Raw genomic sequence first — 27,321 nt, forward strand, 5'->3', positions numbered from 1 at the left:
ACCAATATATTTTAGTGTTAGATGCAAATTATATATGACATGGCAGGTTGAAATGTTGCATGCATAAGATAGGTGGCATGAGGATCTGAACGAGCATACCAGATGAAAAAGGACTGAATCACCTGCAACAAGCCTCTTTGCACTTACACACTCCATCCAGTTGCAAGAAGATGTTGCTTGGGCTGACTTGCATTAGAAATGGAATCAGGTAAGTACTGTCATGGCTTAGATGATAATGATGATGATGATATATTATGCCAGCAGGTCTTAGACATGTTTGCCCTAGCAATTAGTTTTGCTAGTGGAGAGCCATGGTCAGATCGTTCAAGCCATTTAATGAGGATTTTTCTGGTTGAATGCGGGCTATAGCTTATTTCTATCCATGGGTGTTCATTTGTTGACTGTTCTAACTAATCATGGGACTTTTAAAATGTGTAGCAACATGAAAAGGCCCACCTGATTCACTACTTGGATCTCATTCTGAATTGTAAAGTGTGACTTTTAAAATGTGTTGCAACATTCCTGTTGGAGTTACCAAAAGAATTAGGGAATTTCAAGAATTTGGTTGAGTTGACGTTGCTACGAAACAATCTGACTGGTCTGATTCCTCATGCTTCGAGTAATTTGAGAAACCTTGCATTGTTACCTTACATTGTTGTTGGTTCGATTCCTCCTGCAGCTAAGCTTGCAACAGTAATTTGTTTATAACTGCAGGTATATGTGTGGCTTTTTGGATTATTAATAAAATTCCATCATTTAAAAAAATGACACAACTGTGTAAATATCTAGGATGATTACATAGCTGAAATGAGAATGTTCAGATAGATTATCAGATATTTCTCATATTATTTATGTGAAGTATATCATTTCATGATTTAGATAATGCTGCTTGTTTATTTAGTGTCCAATTTGACAGAGTTGTTTTGCCTTCTATTTTTCAAGGTCTACAAAGTGGAAATCTGGCCCTTTTGAACCTTCCCTAATTGCACAAGTGGCTGAACCGTCTTTGTATGTTACACATAATTTGTCATCCACTAGTTTCTGTAGATGAAAATAAGAGGATTGATCTTAACAGTATGGTCATCATGCACATAGACAGAAAATGCTTGCAATGAATGTTTATGAGTACTTGGTAATTTTGGAGTCCTTAGTTAGGGTTTGGGCTGAAAGTACGAGTGCTGGATCATTATGCATGTGTGTACGTGTGTATGCATGTATGGATAGATGGATGGATTGTTAGATCATGGATGGATGGATCATCATGCATGTGTTTATGTATGTATGCATGCATGGATGAATGGATGTATCATCATGCATGTTTGTATGCATGTATGAATGTATGCATGATCCCAAACCTAAACCCGACCCCAAACCCGAATCTGATTTCCTAAACCTAAACCTTAACTTATCCTCAATTCCCTAAAGCTATAACCTATAACCTATAACCTAAAACCTACACCTAATCATGTGCATATATTTGCGGATATATATAGATCCATGTATCGGTTGCATGGATCTATATATAGGTTGTATTATAGGGAAATATTTAATGATGTGTCATACAGGTTGTGGCTATCAAAGATATAATATCACTTCCTTATAGGGAAACATTTAATGATATGTACAGGTAAATTCATTTTTTTTATTCCTTATATTGTTTCCTAGTTATATTTGTGTTGGTTTCAGAGTACAGGTAGCAATAGAAAGTGTTGGTCGATTGTGGCTTATAGACAAAGGGAGGAGTAACCAACAATACGAATATGGGAGACCTTCCCCAGGTATCCAAATGCTTTTAGATATAATTATGTTGTTTTTAAATGTATTTGATCGAAATTGATGGAGCAGACCCGGATGTACGTCGGAGCTATCCGGATGTTGAGCGGGGGTCCCTGGAAGGTGGGAACCGCTGTTATGACCATGATGAAGCTGTCCATTTCTTATGAACAACATTGAAGGGGCCTGACTATTTGGACAAGCCGTGTTTATGTATTTGCTCAAAATTAATGGAGCAGACCCGGATTTACGTCGAAGCTATCTAGATGAGCGAGAGTCCCTGGAAGATGGGAACTACTGTTATGACCATGATGAAACTGTCAATTTTCTATGGACAACATTGGAGGGGCCTGGCCATTTGGACATGCCGTGTTTATGTATTTGATTGAAATTAATGGAGCATACCCGGATGTGCGTCGGAGCTATTCGGAAGAGCGGGGTTCCCTGGAAAGAGGGAACTGCTATTATGACCATAATGAAGCTGTCCATTTTTATGGACAGCATTGGAAGGGCTTAACCATTTGCGTCGGATGGCCGTGTTTATGTCTTTATTTGCAGGGACCATACCCTTAACCTAAACCAAAACCTATGACCTAAAACCTTAACCTATAACCTAAACCTCAACCTTAACCTAAACCTAAACCTTAACCTAAAACCTAAAACCTAAACCTAAACCTAAAACCTAAATGTATTATCAAATCCCTAAACCTAAACTTACACTTAATCTTAATCTTAATTCCCTAACCTAAACCTATACCTAAACTTGAAAATCCAAACATAAACCCAATCCCGAACCCGAACCTAAACCTTAACCTTAACCTATTCTCAATTCCCTAAACCTATATCTTATAACCTAAACCTAAACCTAAACCTAAACCTTAACCTATACCTATAACCTTAACCTAAACCTAAACCTTAACCTAAACCTATAACCTTAACCTAAAACCTAAACCTAAATCAAAACATATAACCAAAACTAAAACCAAAACCAAAACCTATATCCTAAACCCGAACGCATTCTCAAATCCTATAACCCATAATCTAAACCTAAACCTAAACCTATAACCTATAACCTAAATCAAAACCTATAACCTAAACCAAAGCCAAAACCTATAGCCTAAACTCGAACCCATTCTCAAATCCAAAAACCTAAAACCTAAACCGTTAACCTATAACCTAAATCAAAACCTATAACCTAAACCAAACCTAAACCTAAAACCAAAACCTAAAACCTAAACCTATAATCTATAACCTAAATCAAAACATATAATCAAAAACAAATCCCAAAACCTAAACCTAAACCTAAAACCTAAACCTAAACCTATAACCTAAACTCAAATCCCTAAACCTAAACCTAAACCTAATCTTATAACCTAAACTCAAATCCCTAAACCTTAACTTATAACCTAACCTAAACCTATACTTATAACCTAAAACTATTCTCAAATCCCAAAACCTATAACCTAAACCTAACCTTTTCCTAAAACTATAACCTAAACTCAATTCTCTAAACTTAAACCTAGACCTAAACCTAAACCTATAGCCTAAACTCAAATCCCTAAACCTTAACTTATAACCTAACCTAAACCTATACTTATAACCTAAAACTATTCCCAAATCCCAAAACCTATAACCTAAACCTAAGCTTTCCCTAAACGTATGAGCTAAACTCAATTCCCTAAAGCTAAACCTACACCTAATCCTAATCTCAACTCTCTAACCTAAACCTAAACATAAACTTGAAAACTCAAACTTAAACCCAATCCCGAACCTGAACCCGATTTCCTAAATCTAAACCATAACCCATTCTCAAATCCAAAAACCTATAACCTAAACCAAAACCAAAATCAAAACTTATAACCTAAACCCGAACCCATTCTCAAATCCCAAAACCTATAACCTAAACCAAAACCAAAACCTATAACCTAAACCCGAACCCATTCTCAAATCCCAAAACCTATAACCTAAGCATAAACCTTAACCTAAACCTATAACCTATAACCAAAACCTATAACTTAAACCCGAACCCATTCTCAAATCCCAAAACCTATAACCTAAATCTAAACCTATAACCTATAACCTATAACATAAATCAAAACCTAAACCTAAACCTAAAACCTAAGCCTATAACCTATAACCTAAATCAAAACCTATTACCTTTCCCTAAACCTTAACCTAAACCTATAACCTATAATCTAAATCAAAACCAAAACCAAACCTAAACCTAAACTTAAACCTATAACCTATAACCTAAACATAAACCTAAAACCTAATGTATTCTCAAATCCCTAAACCTAAACTTACACCTAATCCTAATCTCAACTCCCTAACCTAAACTTAAACTTAAACTTGAAAACCCAAACCTAAACCCAATCCTGAACCCGAACCCGATTTCCTAAACCTAAACATTAACCTATAACCTAAAAATATACTTATAACCTAAACCTATTCTCAAATCCCAAAACCTATAACTATAACCTAAACCTTAACCAAAAACCTATAACCCAACCTAAACCTAAACATATAACCTTAACATAAACCTAAACCTATAACCTTAACCTTAACATATAACCTTAACTAAAACGTATAACCTAAACCTATTCTCAAATCCTGAACCCGATTTCCTAAACCTAAACCTTAACCCATTCTCAATTCGCTAAACCTATAGCTTATAACCTAAACCGAAACCTAAACCTATACCTTAACCTAAACCTATAACCTATAACCTAAACATAAACCTAAAACCTAAATGTATTCTCAAATCCCTAAACCTAAACCTACACCTAATCCTAATCTCAACTCCCTAGCCTAAACCTAAACCTAAACTTGAAAATCCAAACTTAAACCTCATCCTGAACCCAAACCCGATTTCCTAAACCTAAACCTCAACCTATTCTCAATTCCCTAAACCTTAACCTATAACCTAACCTAAAACTAAACCTATAACCTAAGTGTATTCTTAAATCCTTAAACCTAAACCTACACCTAATCCTAATCCCAACTCCTTAACCTAAACCTAAACCTGATCCCGAACCCGATCCCGATTTCCTAAACCTAAACATTAACCTATTCTCAATTCCCTAAACCTATATCTTATAACCTAAACCTAAACCTAAACCATAACCTAAACCTAAACCTAAACCTATAACCTTAACCTAAACCTAAACTTAAACCTGTAACCTATAACCTAAACCTAAACCTAAAACCTAAATGTATTCTCAAATCCCTAAACCTAAACCTACACCTAATCCTAATCTCAACTCCCTAACCTAAACCTAAACTTAAACTTGAAAACCCAAACCTAAACCCGATCCCGAACCCGAACCCGATTTCCTAAACCTAAACCTTAACCTATTCTCAATTCCCTAAACCTAAACCTTAACCTAAACCTAAACCTAAACCTAAACCTAAACCTATAACCTATAACCTTAACCTAAACCTAAACTTAAACCTGTAACCTATAACCTAAACCTAAACCTAAAACCTAAAACCTAAATGTATTCTCAAATCCCTAAACCTAAACCTACACCTAATCCTAATCTCAACTCCCTAACCTAAACCTAAACCTAAACTTGAAAACCAAAACCTAAACCCGATCCAGAACCCGATTTCCTAAACCTAAACCTTAACCTGTTCTCAATTTCCTAAACCTATAGCTTATAACCTAAACCGAAACCTAAACCTATACCTAAACCTAAACCTATAACCTATAACCTAAACATAAACCTAAAACCTAAATGTATTCTCAAATCCTAAAACCTAAACCTACACCTAATCCTAATCTCAACTCCCTAACCTAAACCTAAACCTAAACTTGATAACCCAAACTTAAACCCGATCTTGAACCCGAACTCGATTTCCTAAACCTAAACCTTAACCTATTCTCAATTCCCTAAACCTTACCCTATAACCTAACCTATACCTAAATCTATAACCTAAACCTAAAACCTAAGTGTATTCTCAAATCCTTAAACCTAAACCTAAACCTAAAACCTAAGTGTATTCTCAAATCCTTAAACCTAAACCTAAACCTAAAACCTAAATGTATTCTCAAATCCTTAAACCTAAACCTACACCTAATCCTAATCTCAACTCCCTAACCTAAACCTAAACCTAAACTTGAAAACCTAAACCTAAACCCGATCCCGAACCCGAACCCGATTTTTTAAACTTAAACCTTAACCTATTGTCAATTCCTTAAACCTATATCTTATAACCTAAACCTAAATCTTAACCTAAACCTATAACCAATAACCTAAACCTAAACCTAAAACCTAAACCTAAACCTAAAACCTAAATGTATTCTCAAATCCCTAAACCTAAACCTACACCTAATCCTAATCTCAACTCCCTAACCTAAATCTAAACCCGATCCCGAACCCGAACCCGATTTTCCAAACTTAAACCTTAACCTTCTCTCAATTCCCTAACCTATATCTTATAACCTAAACCTAAGCCTAAACCTAAACCTTAACCTAAACCTAAACCTAAACCTAAACCTGTAACCTAAACCTAAAACCTAAATGTATTATGAAATCCCTAAACTTAAACCTACACCTAATCCTAATCTTAACTCCCTAACCTAATCCTAAACCTAAACTTGAAAACCAAAACCTAAACCCGATCCCGAACCGCAACCCGATTTCCTAAACCTATACCTTAACCTATTCTCAATTCCCTAAACCTATAGCTTATAACCTAAACCTAAACCTTAACCTAAACCTAAACCTAAACCTAAACCTGTAACCTAAACCTAAAACCTAAATGTATTCTCAAATCCCTAAACCTAAACCTACACCTAATCCTAATCTCAACTCCCTAACCTAAACCTAAACCCGATCCCAAACCCGAACCCAATTTTCTAAACCTAAACCTTATCCTAGTCTCAATTTCCTAAACCTATTGCTTATAACCTAAACCGAAACCTAAACCTATACCTTAACCTAAACCTAAACCTAAACCTATAACATATAACTTAAACATAAACCTAAAACTTAAATGTATTCTCAAATCCCTAAACCTAAACCTACACATAATCCTAATCTCAACTCCCTAACCTAAACCTAAACCTAAACTTGAAAACCCAAACCTAAACCCGATCCCGAACCCGAACCCGATTTCTTAAACCTAAACCTAAATGTATTCTCAAATCCCTAAACCTAAACCAACACCTAATCCTAATCTCAACTCCCTAACCTAAACCTAAACTTAAACTTGAAAACCCAAACCAAAACCCGATCCCGAACCTGAACCCGATTTCCTAATCCTAAACCTTAACCTATTCTCAATTCCCTAAACCTATAGCTTGTAACCTAAACCTAAACATAAACCTATAACCTATAACCTTAACCTTAACCTAAACTTAAACCTAAACCTGTAACCTATAACCTAAACCTAAACCTAAAACCTAAATGTATTCTCAAATCCCTAAACCTAAACCTACACCTAATCCTAATCTCAACTCCCTAACCTAAACCTAAACTTGAAAACCCAAACCTAAACCCGATCTCGAACCCGAACCCGATTTCCTAAACCTAAACCTTAACCTATTCTCAATTCCCTAAACCTATAGCTTATAACTTATACCTAAACCTAAACCTAAACCTATAACATATAACATATAACCTAAACCTAAACCTAAAACCTAATATATTCTCAAATCCCTAAACCTAAACCTACACCTAATCCTAATCTCAACTCCCTAACCTAAACCTAAACCTAAACTTGAAAATCCAAACCTAAACCCGATCCCGAACCCGAACCCGATTTTCTAAACCTAAACCTTAACCTATTCTCAATTCCCTAAACCTATAGCTTATAACATAAACCTAAACCTAAACCTAAACTTAAACTTTAACCTAAACCAATAACCTATAACCTAAACCTAAACCTAAACCTAAACCTAAAACCTAAATGTATTCTCAAATCCCTAAACCTAAACCTACACCTAATCCTAATCTCAACTCCTTAACCTAAACCTAAACCTAAACTTGAAAACCCAAACCTAAACCCGATCCCGAACCCGTACCCAATTTTCTAAACCTAAACATTAACATATTCTCAATTCCCTAAACCTATAGCTTATGACCTAAACCTAAACCTAAACCTAAAGCTTAACCTAAACCTAAACCTAAACCTATAACCTATAACCTAAACCTAAACCTAAAACCTAAATGTATTCTCAAATCCTTAAACCTAAACCTACACCTAATCCTAATCTCAACTCCCTAACCTAAACCTAAACCTAAACTTGAAAACCCAAACCTAAACCCGATCCCGAACCCGAACCCAATTTCCTAAACCTAAACCTTAACCTATAACCTAACCTAAACCTAAACCTATAACCTAAACATAAGCCTTAACCTATAACCTAAACTTATAACCTAAACCTAGACCTATTCTCAAATCCTAAACATATAACCTATAACCTAAACCTAAACATATAACCTAAATCTATAACCTAGCCTAATCTTAAAGCTATTTCCGTAAACTAACTTTAGCCATTTCAATGTAAGCATGGATAAGAGTTGGATACGAGCTAAGAACAGGTTTGTCCTAGAGTATAAACAAGGGATTCAAGAGTTCATGAAATTTGCATGAAATCGGGTAGATTCAAGGAATAGGATTAGGGGTCCATGTCGAAAATGTGAGAACATGATATATATGACTTTAGACAAAGTAGAGGACAATTTGTTCATAGTTGGGATTGACCAAGGTTATATTTGGTGGATCTATCATGGTGAAGATATGACCCATAGAGTTGAGCCCACTGAAGTCCTTGCTGACTCAATTGTGCCAAATGACGAGGATGAAGACATTGACGAAATGCAAGATATCATAGAGGATGTGTTCAGGGGAACAGCTGTGGATACTGATTTTACAGCGACAAGCAGTAGCCAAGATATTCCTCTAATGGGTGATGTCAAATCAGAAAAGTTTAGTAGGTTGTTGAAGGATGCGCAACGTCCACTTTATCCGGGGTGTGAGAACTTCCCCGAGTTAAATTTTCTTACGAAGTTACTTCATTTGAAGACAATAAATCGTTGGAGTAACAAATCGTTCAACATATTGCTTGAGTTATTGAAAGAAGCATTACCGGACAGTGAGACATTGCCTAAATCTCATTACGAGGTAAAATCCTTAATGCGAGACTTGGGCCTTAGTTATGAACTCATACATGCATGTATTAATGATTGTTTATTATATCAAAAAAAATATGATAAGGTTGAAGAGTGTCAAGAATGTGGAGAGTACACTGAGGCACCCTGCGGACTCTGAAGCCTAGCAAAATTTTAACAAGCAACATGACTGGTTTACAGAGGATTCTCGCAATGTTCGACTAGGTCTTGCAATTGATGGTTTTAATTCATTTTGTAATATGAGTAGCTTGTACAGTATGTGGCCAGTGGTACTTCTGAAGCCTGGTAAAATTTTGACAAGCAATATGACTGGTTTGCAGAGGATTCTCGTAATGTTCGACTAGGTCTTGCAAATGATGGTTTTAATCCATTTAGTAATATGAGTAGCTCGTACAATATGTGGCCAGTAGTACTTATGCCATACAATTTATCTCCCTGGTTGTGTATGAAGAAATCATTTTTCATGATGTCATTGCTTATTCCTGGACCCAGGTCACCTAGGAATGACATTGCTGTGTATTTGCGACCATTAATAGATGAGTTAAACGAGTTGTGGAGTGAAGGTATATAAACGTATGACACATTTGTAAGACAGATATTTCGATTGCATGCACGGTCTTGTGGATAATAAATGACTTTTCCGCGTATGAAAATTTATTTGGGTGGAGCACGAAGGGAAAGTTAGCTTATCCTACATGTAGTATTGAGACTTGTTCATTGTCATTAAAGCATGGTAGAAAAACGTGTTATATGAGCCATCGTCGCTTCCTTCCGAGCGATCATAGTTGGTGTAGGAAGACAATGATCTTTGATGGCAAACAAGATCATAGGCCACCCCCGAAAGAGCTATATGGAGAAGATGTGATGCAACAACTGAGTAACATTAGAGAAGTTAGATTTGGTAAGGCATCGTACTTGAAGAAGAGGAAACATACAGTATTGGACTATAACTGGAGGAAGAAGAGCATCTTTTTTGAGTTGCCTTATTGGAGTGATATGAAATTGTGACACAAATTGGATGTCATGCATATTGAGAAAAATATATGTGACAATGTTTTCGGAACATTGATGAACATAGAGAAGAAAACAAAAGACAATTTCAAGGCTTGATTGGATCTACAAGAAATGGGTTTAAGGAAAGAGTTGCACTTGTAGCCACATGAAAATTCATATACTATACCAGCAGCCTGTTACACGTTGACAAACCTAGAGAGAAAGCGTTTATATGAATGGTTGAGATCAGTGAAGTTTTTCGATGGGTATGCGTCAAACATATCTCGGCGCGTAAACGTTACGGACTATAAGGTAACGGGAATGAAAAGTCATGATTGTCACGTCCTTTTGCAACGCTTACTACCGATTGCGATTCGTGGATTCCTGAGCAAGGATATCAGTACGGTGCTGATTGAGTTAGGGATATTCTTTAAGGATTTGTGTTCAAAATCATTGAATGTAGATGTTATTAAACAACTGGAGAGGGACATTGCCATAATCCTTTACAAACTTGAAAGAATATTTTCACCTGTATTTTTCAATGTCATGGTGCACCTAACGATTCACTTACCGTACGAGGTGAAGCTTGTAGGCCCAGTACAATATCATTGGATGTATCCGATCGAAAGGTAGTAGAACCTATTAAAATTTTTATTCATTCCATAAATTACATATATCCATGTTTTCATATATATATATAACATAGTGGTTTTGTGTACAGATACCTTCACACACTCAAACGATTTGTGAGGAATAAGGCACGACCGAAGAGGTCGATAGCTAAAGCGTACATTGATAATGAGTGCCTTACATTTTGCTCCATGTATCTTCGTGGTATAGAGACTAGATTCAACCGAGAAGATCAGAATGCTGATGAAGGGCAGGAGCATAAACAAGAATTCATATCTATATTTGGTCCTCCCGGTCGAATTCTGGCGACCCACGACCTGTAGATTTCATTTGCGCTTAACCGCGAGTCACACCCTATACACCCGAGTCGGTTCGACCGAGACCTATGCCATTGCGACCATGTCGTCGCTACGATTCCGATGCCGCGTCTCGTGCATCAATCCGACGTCTAGATCCCAAGATATGACCCGTGTACGATCATAGCGGTGGACCGCACGTTGCGGGCCATGGTGTACATGTTTCCCCATAATCATAATGAGGATGATGTCATCCTAGGGATGACATCACCCTATTCTACAACCTAACCTACCCCCCTTACCTAGCCTACCCCATAAATGCTCTCTTTTTTTTTCAAAACTCATTATTACACCTCTTACAACCCATCCTTTCACTCTCTCTATCCTCTCACTTTCTCTCTCTTCTTCTTCACTTCCATTGCTAGCCATGGACGTCCTAAGCAAGCTCCATTTCCAACCCTCTTACCTTTAGATCTCTCCTAATCTAACCCTTAGAAGCTCATCTCCACCATTGGAAGGAGTCCTAGAAGGCTTATGAACCCATGGGAAGAAGAAGAAGGAGAAGATCAGGTGGGTGCTTTTCTCTCTCTCTCTCTCTCATTTTTTTTGTGTGATTATGGCCCACTTGGATGGACCCCAAGTTGATGTAGGTTTTATCCAAACCGTCCAAGTCATGTGGATCCTACCTTATGGATGAAAAGAAAAAAAAATAAAAATAAAAATCAGACCCATCAGGTGGGCCACGTTCATGTGGGACCCACCTTGATGAACGTGGGCCATGTACACGCGGGACCCACCATCATGCTGTGTTTATCCATACCGTCCGGCGTTCCATGGACGCTGGACGTGGAGTATGGTATGGCTAACAAGGAGTTCGTGTATGGGTGTGTACTACCAAGCTATCATGAATAAATAAGAATAATATTTAAATAAAAAGTCAGTTGCCTTTGTTGATTTTTGGGTGGGCCGCTCATACAGGCTCCACCTTGATGTATGGATTTAATCCACGCCGTCCACCCTTTGTCCCACCTTACTTTAGCCGTTGAGCCGAAATGTGAAGCCAATCTAAACCTCTGGCAGGCCATAATGAAGGAAATAGTGATTTTAGGTGATTTAAATAGTTAAGGATCACTGTGATGTTTCCATATGCCAAAAATATTGCACATTGGACTCGTTAGTTCTATTACGAGCCGGGGAGACCAGTGGTCAGTATGAAAAAAAAAAACAACAACGAATACCCATGGACGTTCTGTTGCTGTCAGCTTCCCGCTGGTTTAAAGGTGGAATGGTGGGCCTCACCACGCTCCACCATGGAGTATGTCGTACATCAACACCGTGAATTTTGTCCCTTGTTAGGCCCAAGACCCAAAAATTAGCCTCATCCGCATCTTGGTGGCTCATATCTTAGGGAATAGTGTGGATGAACATCTGCCATCGAAAGGGTTGTAGCAAAAGCCTTGGATTGATATGAAAATTGTTTTTCCTGTGCAGTCAGGTCTGTGGGACCCCATCGAATAAATTTATGATGGGCCCCATGTGGGACCCACCTTATATTTCCACCCTCACCTATATATCAACCAAACATTGTTTCATCCCCTACCCACCTAATGATTCCCACCCACGATATATTTGTTTTATTACAGTAAGGCCACGTGGGACCCCATGAAGTGTGTTTATACACACCATGCATACCATCTGTGGGACCCACTTTATTAAGAAATTTTAATTTAACACACCATTGTCCAGAAAAGTTGGGAGTGGGACCCACCATCTCACTCCCACTTCCCTTTGAACTTTTGATTGGGGCCCCACGTGGGACCCACCTTACTCAGGCATGGACCCACCTCCAAGTTTTGGATCACCATAAGTATGTTTTATCACTGGCCACCCATGGGTCCCTTAAAGTATTTATCCCACCCCCAGGGGGTGGGTCCCACCATTTGCTGACGTCAAGCACAACAGTACGCATCATGTACACATTACACCCATACCACCCATTTATTTGAGGGGTGGGACCCCATGATTGGGTGGTCCCACCTTATTTTCATTAAATCCAAGCTCCTCTTTCCCAGAGGGGTTCCATGGGCCACCTGATATGTATTATCCACGCTGTTGACCATTTTTCCAACAGGACCCATCTAAGTGTGGAGGGGGCACCTAAACCTAAACCTAAAACTTAAATGTATTCTCAAATCTTTAAACTTAAACCTACACCTAATCCTAATCTCAACTCCCTAACCTAAACCTAAACCCGATCCCAAACCCGATTTCCCAAACTTAAACCTTAACCTTTTCTCAATTCCCAAACCTATATCTTATAACCTAAACCTAAGCCTAAACCTTAACCTAAACCTAAACCTAAACCTAAAACCTAAATGTATTCTGAAATCCTCAAACCTAAACCTACACCTAATCCTAATCTTAACTCCCTAACCTAAACCTAAACCTAAACTTGAAAACCAAAACCTAAACCCGATCCCGAACCCCGACCCGATTTCCTAAACCTATACCTTAACCTATTCTCAATTCCCTAAACCTATAGCTTATAACATAAACCTAAACCTTAACCTAAACCTAAACTTAAACCTAAACTTGTAACTTAAACCTAAAACCTAAATGTATTCTCAAATTCTTAAACCTAAACCTACACCTAATCCTAATCTCAACTCCCTAACCTAAACCTAAACCCGATCCCGAACCCGAACCCGATTTCTTAAACCTAAACCTTAACCTATTCTCAATTCCCTAAACCTATTGCTTATAACCTAAACCGAAACCTAAACCTATACCTTAACCTAAACCTAAACCTAAATCTATAACATATAACTTAAACATAAACCTAAAACTTAAATGTATTCTCAAATCCCTAAACCTAAACCTACACATAATCCTAATCTCAACTCCCTAACCTAAACCTAAACCTAAACTTGAAAACCCAAACCTAAACCCGATCCCGAACCCGAACCCGATTTCTTAAACCTAAACCTAAATGTATTCTCAAATCCCTAAACTAACACCTAATCCTAATATCAACTCTCTAACCTAAACCTAAACTTAAACTTAAAAACCCAAACCAAAATCCGTTCCCGAACCCGAACCCGATTTCTTAATCCTAAACCTTCACCTATTCTCAATTCCCTAAACCTATAGCTTATAACCTAAACCTAAACCTAAACCTATAACCTATAACCTTAACCTAAACCTAAACCTAAACCTGTAACCTATAACCAAAACCTAAACCTAAAACCTAAATGTATTCTCAAATCCCTAAACCTAAACCTTAACCTATTCTCAATTCCCTAAACCTATAGCTTATAACCTATACCTAAACCTAAACCTAAACCTATAACATATAACATATAACCTAAACTTAAACCTAAAACCTAATATATTCTCAAATCCCTAAACCTAAACCTACACCTAATCCTAATCTCAACTCCCTAACCTAAACCTAAACCTAAACTTGAAAATCCAAACCTAAACCCGATCCCGAATCCGAACCCGATTTCCTAAACCTAAACCTTAACCTATTGTTAATTCCCTAAACCTATAGCTTATAACCTAAACCTAAACCTAAACCTAAACTTAAACTTTAACCTAAACCAATAACCTATAACCTAAACCTAAACCTAAAACCTAAATGTATTCTCAAATCCCTAAACCTAAACCTACACCTAATCCTAATCTCAACTCTTTAACCTAAACCTAAACCTAAACTTGAAAACCCAAACCTAAACCCGATCCCGAACCCGTACCCAATTTCCTAAACCTAAACATTAACATATTCTCAATTCCCTAAACCTATAGCTTATGACCTAAACCTAAACCTAAACCTAAAGCTTAACTTAAACCTAAACCTAAACCTATAACCTATAACCTAAACCTAAACCTAAAACCTAAATGTATTCTCAAATCCTTAAACCTAAACATACACCTAATCCTAATCTCAACTCCCTAACCTAAACCTAAACATGAAAACCCAAACCTAAACCCGATCCCGAACCCGAACCCGAACCCGATTTCCTAAACCTAAACCTTAACCTAAAACCTAACCTAAACCTAAACCTATAACCTAAACATAAGCCTAAAACCTAAACCTAAACCTAAAATCGAAATGTATTCTCAAATCCCTAAACCTAAACCTATACCTAATCCTAATCTCAACTCCCTAACCTAAACCTAAACCTAAACTTGAAAACCCAAACCTAAACCCGATCTTGAACCCGAACCCGATTTCCTAAACCTAAACCTTAACCTATAACCTAACATAAACCTAAACCTCTTACATGCACTTATAACCTAAACATAAGCCTAAAACCTAAACCTAAACCTAAAATCGAAATGTATTCTCAAATCCTTGAACCTAAACCTACACATAATCCTAATCTCAACTCCCTAACCTAAACTTAAACCTAAACTTGATAACCCAAACCTAAACTTGATCCCGAACTCGGACCTAATTTCCTAAACCTAAACCTTAACCTTAACCTATTCTCAATTCCCTAAAGCTATAACCTATATATTATAACCTATAATTAAAACCTAAACCTGAACTTAAACCTATAACCTAAGCCTAAACCTTAACCTAAACCTAAACCAAAACCTATAACCTAAACCTTAACCTATAACCTATAACCTATAACCTAAACTTATAACCTATAACCTAAAACCTAATCCTGAACCTAAAACCTAAAACCTAAACCTAAACCTATTTTAATGATCAGTTTTATTTTTAAAAAGTGCCCGCTTTTTTGGAAGAAGTTTATGCAATTCTTCATGATTCTGAATTATAATGTTTTGTTGGTTTAATATTATTTTTTTCAGGTGAAAGACACAAAGAAAATTGTTACTGATTTTTTTTCTTTTTTTATTTATGATGTTAAACTTATATGTATTTATGTGTGGATGAATGTAATGTGGATAAGATTGCTTGTGTTTGGATGAATGTAGTTTATGTTTGGATGAATGTAGTTTATGTTGGATTTACGTAGTTTGGGTTGTTTAGATGGATGTGAATGTGAATATGATGAAATATATTATATAACAGGTGTATATTAGGAAGAATACGATGAAATATATATATTGACCCTCTTATAAAGGACGGTCTATGGCCGTCCTTTGAAGGCGTATAAGAGACAGTCCATGACAATCCTTTTTAAGGACGATCCATGACCGTCCTTTGAAGGGCTATAAGAGACGGTCCATGACAGTCCTTTTTAAGGACGGTCTATGATCGTCCTTTTAAACGACGGTCTATGACCGTCCTTTGAAGGCTTATCAGAGACTGTCTACGACGGTCTTTTTTAAGGACGGTCCATAACCGTCCTTTTAAAAGACGGTCGATGGCCGTCCTTTAAAGGTTCATAAGAGACAGTCCGAGACCGTCCTTTTTAAGGACGGTTCACGACTGTCCTTTTTTAGGACGGTCCATGATCGTCCTTTTTTTGTCAATAAAAATGACGGTTTTCGACCGTCCTTTAAGTAATACGACAAGTCAAAATTTGACGGCCCTTGCGCCGGTCCATGACCGTCCTTTTTGGTCATTTGAGACGGTTTTGGACCGTCCTTTTTTCGCAATTTTGGCGTAGTGTGCCTTTTAAATGAAGTTATGTCTTCTTCCTCGGATTGAAGTTGATATCTTCTCACATATGCCAATGTAGGCTAGATATAGGTCATTCATCGATGGACCACCCAACTATACTATGGTGTAAAAATTGGGCCAATTATTTCATTCTTGTTATGCGAAATTGTTGTATATATCAGACTATGCATGCCACTGTCTTACATATATATGTAATGAAGACTGTCTATACCTTAACTTGTATAAAAATAAGAGAGACGCAACTGAAATGAGCTAGGCTTGATAAATATAAATTAAATTTACCTATGATGATTTCTTTAGCTTCCTCCAATGTCTTAGTTATGATTTCTTTAGCTTGATAAATATACCCATACGCATATACTCCAATTGTACACGTGGCATAACATATAAACACAAATTAACCAGACTGCTTAATAAAAAATTTAGTATCATGCATGCATTGGATGTACAAATATTGAATTCTTAATAACTAACTTAGCATTTGCGTTTGGCATGAGATATGTTTTCTAATACTGACTTGTGACGTAGTTCGAAATTGATTGTTTAATTTGACTAATATAGATTTTCTTTGCATCTAAATTTGAATTTACATTATTTTTCATTAGGCTATTGTTGATATGAAGAATGTATTTCTTGTAGCAGAATATTTTTAGGATAAATTATTCATATATCATTTTCTTATCATAAATTATTCATATTGCAGTTTATAGTTGTGACTTGTAATTTATAGATTTGTAAGTTAGATAATTAGTTACTCATTTGAAGATTTCTATGTGGCCATACATAGATATGGTGTATTTTTGGTGGCATATAAATCGCTCAAATTGCCCTATTTTGGACAGTTCAAGGTTAGATGGATAGTATGCTTTCATATAATCTATTTAAATGTCCATGCCTGATCTGCGGTCCATCTCCTCATTTCTCTCTAGATATGTTTCTTCCGTTCTGTATCCAATGCCAAATATCTTTACATTGTTTTAGATATTTGGCATCGAAATATAATGTAAGATTAACTTATCTGGAGAGGCATGGGGAGATGCTGCCGGATTTTCAGCGTGGTTGTTTAAATGGAAATATGAAAGTATTACAATCTATCCAACCTTGGATGAGTAACTAATTTAGGATTTAATTATAATAGCTCAGAATTGATGGAGCAGACTCAGATGTGCGTTGGAGCTATCACCAGATGAGCGGGGGTCCCTAGAAGGTGGGAACCGTTGTTATGAGCATGATGAAGCTATCTATTTCTTATGGACAGCATTGGAGGGGGCCTGGCCATTTGGACAGGCTATGTTTATGTATTTGTTCGAAATTAATGGAGCAAACCCGGATGTGCGTCGAAGTTATCCGGATGAGCGGGGGTCCCTGGATGGTGGGAACCGCTGTTATGACCATGATGAAGCTGTCCATTTTCTATGGACAACATTGGAGGGGCCTGGCCATTTGGACAAGCCATGTTTATGTATTTGCTCAAAATTAATGGAGTAGACCCGGATGTGCGTCGGAGCCATCCGGATGAGCGAGTTCCTTAGAAGGTAGGAACTGCTGTTATGACCATGATGAATTTGTCCATTTCCTATGGACAACATTGAAAGGGCCTGACCATTTGGACAGGCCGTGTTTATATCTTGTTTATATCTGTATTTGCAGGGACCACACCCTTAACCCAAATTACACCCAAAACCTATAACATATAACCTTAACCTAAACTTATAACCTAAACCCAAACCTAAACCTGAACCCGATTTCCTAAACCTAAACCTATAACCTATAACCCATACTTATAACCTTAACCTAAACCTATTCTCAAATCCCAAAACATTAACCTATAACCTAAACCTAAACTTATAACCTATACTTAACCTATACTTATAACTTTAACCTAGACCTTAACCTTAACCTATAACTTATACTTATAACCTATAACCTAAACTTATACCTATAACTTAAACTTATACCTAAACCTTAACCTATAATCTAAACCTAAACTTACAACCTTAACCTAAACCTAAATATTAACCTAAACTCAAATCCCTAAACCTTAACCTATAACGCAACCTAAACCTATACTTATAACCTAAACCTATTCTCAAATCCCAAAACCTATAACCTAAACCTAACCTTTCCTTAAACATATAACCTACACTTATGACCTAAACCTATACCTATAACATAAACCTAGACCTTAACCTTAACCTATAACCTATACTTATAACCTATAACCTAAACCTAAACCTATAACCTAAACCTAAACCTTAACCTATAACCTAAAACTAGACTTATAATCTTAACCTAAACCTATTCTCAAATCCCAAAATCTTAACCTATAACCTAAACCTAGACCATAACCTTAACCTATAACCTATACTTATAACCTATAACCTATACCTATACCTATAACTTATAACTTAAACCTATACTTATAACCTTAACCTAAACCTATTCTTAAATCCCAAAACCTTAACCTATAACCTAAACCTAGACCTTAACCTTAACATATAACCTATACTTATAACCTAGAACCTATAACCTAAACCCAAACCTAAACCCGAACCCGAACCCAAACCCGATTTCCTAAACCTAAACCTATAACCTATAACCCATACTTATAACCTTAACCTAAACCTATTCTCAAATCCCAAAATATTAACCTATAACCTAAACCTAACCTTTCTCTAAACCTATAACATACACTTATAACCTAAACCTATACCTATAACTTAAACCTAGACCTTAACCTTAACCTCTAACCTATACTTATAACCTATAACCTAAACTTATACCTATAACCTAAACCTAAACCTTAACCTATAACCTAAACCTAGACTTATAACCTTAACCTAAACCTACTCTCAAATCTCAAAACCTTAACCTATAACTTAAACCTAGACCATAACCTTACCCTATAACTTATACTTATAACCTATAACCAAAACCTATACCTATAACCTAAACCTAAACATTAACCTATAACCTATAACCTAAACCTAGACTTATAACCTTAACTTAAACCTATTCTCAAATCCCAAAACCTTAACCTATAACCTAAACCTAGACCATAACCTTAACCTATAACCCATACTTATAACCTATAACCTAAACTTATACCTATAACCTATAACCTAAACCTAGACTTATAACCTTAACCTAAACGTATTCTCAAATTCCAAAACTTTAACATATAACCTAAGCCTAGACCATAACCTTAACCTATAACCTATACTTATAATCTATAACCTAAACCTAAACCTTAACCTATAACCTAAACATAGACTTATAACCTTAACCTAAACCTATTCTCAAATCCCAAAACCTTAACCTATAACCTAAACCTCGACCTTAACCTTAAAATATAACCTATACTTATAACCTATAACCTATAATCTAAACTCAAACCTAAACCAGATCCCGAACCCAAACTCGATTTTCTAAACCTAAACCTATAACCTATAACCCATACTTATAACCTTAACCTTAAACTATTCTCAAATCCCAAAACACTAACCTACAACCTAAACCTAAACTTATAACCTATACTTAACATATGCTTATAACCTTAACCTAGACCTTAACCTTAACCTATAACCTATACTTATAACTTATAACCTAAACCTATACTTATAACCTAAACCTATACCTAAACTTATACTTATAACCTTAACTTAAACTTACAACCTTAACCTAAACCTAAACATTAACCTAAACTCAAATCTCTAAACCTTAACCTATAACGCAACCTAAACCTATATTTATAACCTAAACTTATTCTCAAATCCCAAAACCTATAACCTAAACCTAACCTTTCCCTAAACGTATAACCTACACTTATAACCTAAACCTATACCTATAACCTAAACCTATACCTTAACCTTAACCTATAACCTATACTTATAACCTATAACCTAAACCTACACCTATAACCTAAACCTAAACCTTAACCTATAACTTAAACCTAGACTTATAACCTTAACCTAAACCTATTCTCAAATCCCAAAACCTTAACCTATAACCTAAACCTAGACCATAACCTTAACCTATAACCTGTACTTATAACCTATAACCTAAACCTATACCTATAACCTAAACCTAAACCTAAACCTTAACCTATAACCTAAACCTAGACTTATAACCTTAACCTAAAACTATTCCTATAACCTATACCTATACCTATAACCTAAACCTATACCTATAACCTATACATATACCTAAACCTTAACCTATAACCTAAACCTATACTTATAACCTTAACCTAAACCTATTCTCAAATCCCAAAACTTATTCTTATAACTTAGACTTTAATCTTAACCTTAACCTTAACCTTAACCTATACTTATAACCAATAACCTAAACCTATACTTATAACCTTAACCTAAACCTAAACTCAAATCCCTAAACCTTAACCTATAACCCAACCTAAACCTATTCTCAAATCCCAAAACCTATACTTATAACATAAACCTAAACCTAAAACCTAAAACCTAAACCAAAACCTAAACCCGATCCCGAACCTGAACCCGATTTTCTAAACCTAAACCTTAACCTATAATCCATACTTGTAACATTAACCTAAACCTATTCTCAAATCCCAAAACTTTAACCTATAACCTAAACCTAGACCTTAACCTTAACCTATAACCTATACTTATAACCTATAACCTAAACCTAAACCTTAACCTATAACCTAAACCTAGACTTATAACTTTAACCTAAACCTATTCTCAAATCCCAAAACTTATACTTAAAACTTAAACCTAGACCTTAACCTTAACCTATAACCTATAACCTAAACCTATACCTATAACATAAACCTAAACCTTAACCTATAACCTATACTTACAACCTTAACCTAAACTTATAACTTTAACCAAAACTTATAACGTAAACCTTAACCTATAACCTAAACTTATAACCTAAACCTAAACCTATTCTCAAATCCTAAACATATAACCTATAACCTATAACTTAAACCTATAACCTAGCCTAATCTTAAAGTTATTTCCATAAAATGACTTTAGTATTTTCATTGTAGACATGGATAAGAGTTGGATGCCAGCTAAGAACAGGTTTGGCCCAGAGTATAAACAAGGAGTTCATGAGTTCATGGAATTTGTGCAAAATCGGGCAGATTTAAGGAATAGGATTAGGTGTCCATGTCGAAAATATAAGAACATGATATATAAGACTTTAAACAAAGTAGAGAACGATTTGTTCATAGTTGGGATTGACCAAGGTTACACTTGGTGGATCTATCATGGTGAAGATATGACCCATAGAGTTAAGCCCACTGAAGTCCTTGCTGACCCAATTGTGCCGGATGACGAGGATGAAGACTTTGATGAAATGCAAGATATCATAGGGGATGTGTTTAGGGGAACAACTGCAGATACTGATTTTACAGCGACAAGCAGTAGCCAAGATATTCCTCCAATGGGTGATGTCAAATCAGAAAAGTTTAGTAGGTTATTGAGGGATGTACAACGTCCACTTTATACGGGGTGTGAGAACTTCTCCAAGTTAAATTTTCTTACAAAGTTACTTCATTTGAAAACAATAAATCGTTGGAGTAACAAATCGTTCGACATGTTGCTTGAGTTGTTGAAAGAAGCATTACCGAACGGTGAGACATTGCCTAAGTCTTATTACGAGGCAAAATCCTTGATGCGAGACTTGAGCCTTGGTTATGAACTCATACATGCATGTATAAATAATTATTTATTATATTAAAAAACGCATGATAAAGTTGAAGAGTGTCATTTATGTGGAGAGTCTAGGTGGAAGCATGACAAAGCCAGGGATAAGAAAATCCCGCAAAAGGTGTTAAGGTACTTCCCATTGAAACCCAGACTGCAAAGATTGTTTATGTCCCGTAAGACGGCTGAAGATATGAGGTGGCATAAGGAGAAACGCATTCATGATGATAGTAAACTGAAGCACCCTGCAGACTCTGAAGCCTGGTAAAATTTTGACAAGCAACATGACTGGTTTGCAGAGGATTCTCGCAATGTTCGACTGGGTCTTGCAAGTGATAGTTTTAATCCATTTAGTAATATGAGTAGCTCGTACAGTATGTGGCCAGTAGTACTTATGCCCTACAATTTACCTCCTTGGTTGTGTATGAAGAAGTCATTTTTCATGATGTCATTGCTTATTCCTGGACTCAAGTCACTTGGGAATGACATTGATGTGTATTTGCGACCGTTAGTAGATAAGTTAAACGAGTTATGGAGTAAAGGTGTACAAACGTATGACACATTTGCAGGATAGACATTTCGATTGCATACAGCGGTCTTGTGGACAGTAAATGACTTTCTTGCGTATGAAAATTTGTCTGGGTGGAGCACGAAGGGCAAGTTGGCTTGTCCTACATGTGGTATTGAGACTTATTCATTGTCATTGAAGCATGATAGAAAAACGTATTATATGGGCCATCGTCGCTTCCTTCTAAGCGATCATAGTTAGCGTAGGAAGATGATGATCTTTGATGGCAAACAAGATCATAGGTCACCCCTGAAAGAGCTATCTGGAGAAGATACAATGCAACAACTGAGTAACATTGGAGAAGTTTGATTTGTAAGGCATCGCACTTGAAGAAGAGGAAACGTACAGTATTAGACTATAACTGGAGGAAGAAGAGCATCTTTTTTGAGTTGCCTTATTGGAGTGATCTGAAATTGCACACAACTTAAATGTCATGCATATTAAGAAAAATATATGTGACAATGTCTTCAGAACATTGATGAACATAGAGAAGAAAACAAAAGACAGTTTTAAGGCTCGATTGGATCTACAAGAAATGGGTTTAAGGAAAGAGTTGCACTTGTATCCACATGAAAATTCGTATATTATACCAGCAGCCTGCTACACGTTGACAAAACTAGAGAGAAAACGTTTATGTGAATGGTTGAGATTGGTGAAGTTTTCCGATGGGTATGCGTCAAACATATCTCGGCGCATAAACGTTACGGACTGTAAGGTAACGGGAATGAAAAGTCATGATTGTCACGTCCTTCTGCAACGCCTACTGCCGGTTGCGATTAGTGGATTCCTGAGCAAGGATATCAGTGCGGTGCTGATTGAGTTGGGGATATTCTTTAAGGATTTATGTTCGAAATTGTTAAATGTATATGTTATTAAACGACTGGAGATGGACATTGCTATAATCCTTTACAAACTTGAAAGAATATTTTCACCTGCATTTTTTGATGTCATGGTACACCTAGCGATTCACTTACCGTACGAGGTGAAGCTTGCAGGCCCAGTATAATATCGTTAGATGTATCCGATCGAAAGGTGGTAGAACCTATTAAAATTTTTATTCATTCCATAAATTACATATATCCATGTTTTCATACGTATAACATAGTCATTTTGTGCACAGATACCTTCACACACCCAAACGATTTATGAGGAATAACGACCGGAGGGGTCGATAGCTGAAGTGTACATTGATAATGAGTGCCTTACATTTTGCTCCATGTATCTTCGTAGCATAGAAACTAGATTCAACCGAGAAGATTGGAATGCTGATGAAGGGCAGGAGCATAAACAAGAATTCATATCTATATTTGCACATAATGTTCGTCCTTCAGGATCCCTGACATTTCAGGATATAGATCATATTGATTTAGCAAAGGCGCGGTGGTATATGTTGCATAATTGTAAAGAAATAGAGTCGTACTTGGAGTAAGTCTTCCCTCGATTATTATTTTCTCTACATACGATGATCTTAATGTTTCTTGTTGACAACGTGCCATTTATGTGTATAGCGAACACATAGACGAGATGAAGTCCAAATTCTTCAAAAATTATGATCAAATGCATCAGGATCAGTTTGCAAAATGGTTCACCGAACGTTTAAGATTTCACATTGTATCTCACCACACTTAGCATTTTCGTTGTATTGCACATTATTTCAACCTATGAAAATCTCTAAATAATTATATTCTATACATGATAATAGATGAAGACGTTGCACACGAGCAACTCTGCGGATGCGTCTAATGCATTATACTCACTGGCGTGTGGCCCTGACAGACATGTATCTAGATATACAGGTTGTATTGTAAATGGGATTCGGTTCCACACCGAAGAAGTGAAAAGTATAGGACCACACAAAATAGTGGGGTGGTTGTGAAGGAAAAAATTGAGGAGGATGAAATTGACTTTTATGGCATTTTGACATATATTATTGAGCTGAGTTATTGTATGAAAAAGTGGGTGTACTTATTTAGATGTGATTAGTGGAACATTGAAAATAAAAAGTTGGGAATACAAACTGACAACTACTTTATGAGTGTAAATTTATCTCGGAAGTGGTTTAAGGATGACCCATTTGTCCTCGCCAGCCAAGCCGAACAAGTATTTTACCTCGCTGACACCAAGTTAGGCGGCTCTTGGCACGTGATGCAGAAAATAAAGCCCAGGAACGTATTTAACGTTCCAGTACCAGAAGTTGAAGATAGCGAGGATGGGGGAAATGACACGTCTAGAGTTGAACAAGCATATCAAGAAGACATGTCATTTAGGGATACAGGGACTGATTCAAGTGTTGATATTGATATGGTACAATTAGACATAGATGATGTGCCACCTGATCATGTTAATCCCTCAATAATACGTGATATTGTTAAAGATGATAGCAGTTTCATTGATGGCGACGTTGCGGACAATGAGGAGGAAATACTGATCAACGATAGTGATGTTGAAGAAGAAATAACCCTAAGCGATAGTGATACAGACGATGATTATTAAATGTACACATGATTTACATGTCATTTTTCAATTCAAATAATTTATGTATTCCATGTATACGTGAAAATTACAAGTCATGATTAATTCTTTTTATTGACTTGTTATAATTCATATTTACAGTTGAGTCAATTTCTGATCATGTCATCCTTAAACCGGAGCGTAGTAGAAGCACGGAACATACTTCATCAGCTATTGCAGATGGACGTTTCAGTCCTATCTTCTTCTGCTAAGGCTATAGAGATACCTGGTCTGGTCGATGAGTGTAGAGTGGAATATATCAACGACAACTTAGAGAAAAGATTATGCCATCTCAAAGAAATTTCGGGACTGATAGAGATATATAACCACGGAAAACGAGATATGGAAGATGTGACTTTGTCACTTACACATCTGAATGGAGTCCCAAGAGACCAGATTTCTCCTATTGTAACTGACATGTTGGCTGTAAATATGTCGAATGCTTCACACGAAATGACATATGCTTCTAAAGCATACGATAACTTACACAGGGAGTACTTCGGATAGTTTACCTCAAAGTTATTTCGTATTACAACAAAATATGTGTATTTAATATAAAATGACAATGTGTAATGAAATTTCTAATGATTATAGATTAAAGTTTACAGTTTTATTATATTCTGTTTGCATTATAGTGTAATGGTCTAATCACATTTTAATCATCTCTCTAAGAATAAGCACAAATGCATTGTACCGTCAACACTACTTGTATAATATTTAAGTATATTCCACTTGTATTGACATTGTTTAAATTATTAGTTCGTAGCTCGTACATATTCAGTGATGGCACCAGGTGGGAGAGTACGTCGTTCGCGCACTAGATCTACCCCTTCTACCCATGATGCGACGGAGCCAGCATCACCGTCACATGTTGCATCGCAGGTGTCTGATCCCTCAGTCGTGTATACACCGGGCACTGCATGTAAGTCTAGACGTATATTTCTTTTAATGATTTCTGTTTATGTTTAGACTTACATATTTTTTTTGCAACAGCATCGTCAACCAGCCGACGAGGACGTGGACCGACGCGTGGGTTGCTTTTAGAGCAACTTACGCACAAGGGTAAGGTGACGGTAGTTTCCACAGGACTGCATTAGACCTGTTGGGAACAATGTCAGACTGTTTACGTCGGAGGTCGGTATCTTATACCGATCTCTGATTCCCCCCACCACCCTCCGTTAGGGAGACGTGACAGATGATGTGCGACAGCTCATTCGTCAGTGCCTTCAGGTAAATTTTAGTTTTTTAAAATTTATTTATAAAACTTCATTTTACAGTTAAGTTATTTTCTTGATAAGTTTATTGCCTTGATCTATTATTTACGAAACTGCAGGATAAATTTGACTTGGATTTGAGTGTTCCATACATTTCCTATGCCGTTGACGACATGATCAAAGAGCAATTCAAGGAGTAACGTTCCCTGTTACACAAGCGGTACAAGCAGTGCATGAGCCACGAGGAGGCCACACTGTCCGCACCACCGCACATGACCGATGACGACTGGCGGATACTCTGCGATAGATTTTCGTCTGATTCTTTTCAGGTAATATTTACATATTTACGATATCTTAAGGTAACAATTAAATTCACAATTAATAACAATTTATTATGAATAATGTGTTCAGAAGAGGAGCAAAATAAATTCTGATAATAGGAAAAAGTTAGAAGTGAACCACGTAGCTGGTTCAAAGTCATTTGCAGAAATTCGTCACAACATGGTAAGAAATTACTGATAATTATTAAGTTGATATATTCTTTCCATGCATTTATATTAACTCTATTGTCCTTTCGATTGCGTAGCGAGATTCCGTCACTAGCCAGGAGCCCGGACCAATAGACCTCTACAAAGGGACTCACTTTCGACAGGCGACGGGATCTTGGGTACATCCTAGAGCCGGCGAGATTTGGATAAAAATTCCTACATTGTATAATTTAATTGCATTAAATTATAATAATGTCATTTTTTAGAGAAAATTCATATGTTTTTATTACAGGCGGCGATGGACACCATACGCAATCAGCCCACTCCCGATGGTACTCAGCGGAGTGAGCCAGAGATCCTGAGTGAAGTGTTTGGCACCTGTTCTGGATATGTGCGTGGGCTTGACCATAGTGCTAA

The 27,321-nt window shown here is 36.6% G+C and overlaps 1 protein-coding gene and 1 long non-coding RNA gene across 3 annotated transcripts; one reads left to right on the top strand and one right to left on the bottom strand.

The window, feature by feature from the left end:
• The first annotated feature begins 1,656 nt into the window (after positions 1 to 1,656).
• Positions 1,657 to 27,192, top strand: LOC131232825 (uncharacterized). Of its 2 annotated transcripts, none has more exons than XR_009164954.1 (3): positions 1,657 to 1,778; positions 26,536 to 26,920; positions 27,003 to 27,130. XR_009164954.1 is itself a non-coding variant. In XM_058229311.1 (3 exons), the coding sequence occupies exons 1-3, from the start codon at positions 26,650 to 26,652 to the stop codon at positions 27,168 to 27,170; spliced, it is 357 nt and encodes a 118-aa protein (XP_058085294.1). In that variant the 5' UTR covers positions 26,595 to 26,649; the 3' UTR covers positions 27,171 to 27,192. The 2 variants fall into 2 exon arrangements, 1 of the variants encoding a protein (XP_058085294.1); XM_058229311.1 differs by lacking the exon at positions 1,657 to 1,778 and having other exon boundaries at positions 26,595 to 26,745; positions 26,828 to 26,920; positions 27,003 to 27,192.
• On the bottom strand, positions 18,854 to 20,560 carry LOC131232826 (uncharacterized). Its single transcript, XR_009164955.1, has 4 exons — positions 20,495 to 20,560; positions 19,620 to 19,663; positions 19,191 to 19,273; positions 18,854 to 18,923 (listed from the first exon to the last, which is right to left on the bottom strand). It is a non-coding gene; the product is annotated as an uncharacterized LOC131232826 (long non-coding RNA).
• Positions 27,193 to 27,321: the final 129 nt, after the last annotated feature.

Source organism: Magnolia sinica, chromosome 18 (genome assembly GCF_029962835.1).
Source record: "Magnolia sinica isolate HGM2019 chromosome 18, MsV1, whole genome shotgun sequence".
Taxonomy (NCBI): Eukaryota; Viridiplantae; Streptophyta; class Magnoliopsida; order Magnoliales; family Magnoliaceae; genus Magnolia; species Magnolia sinica.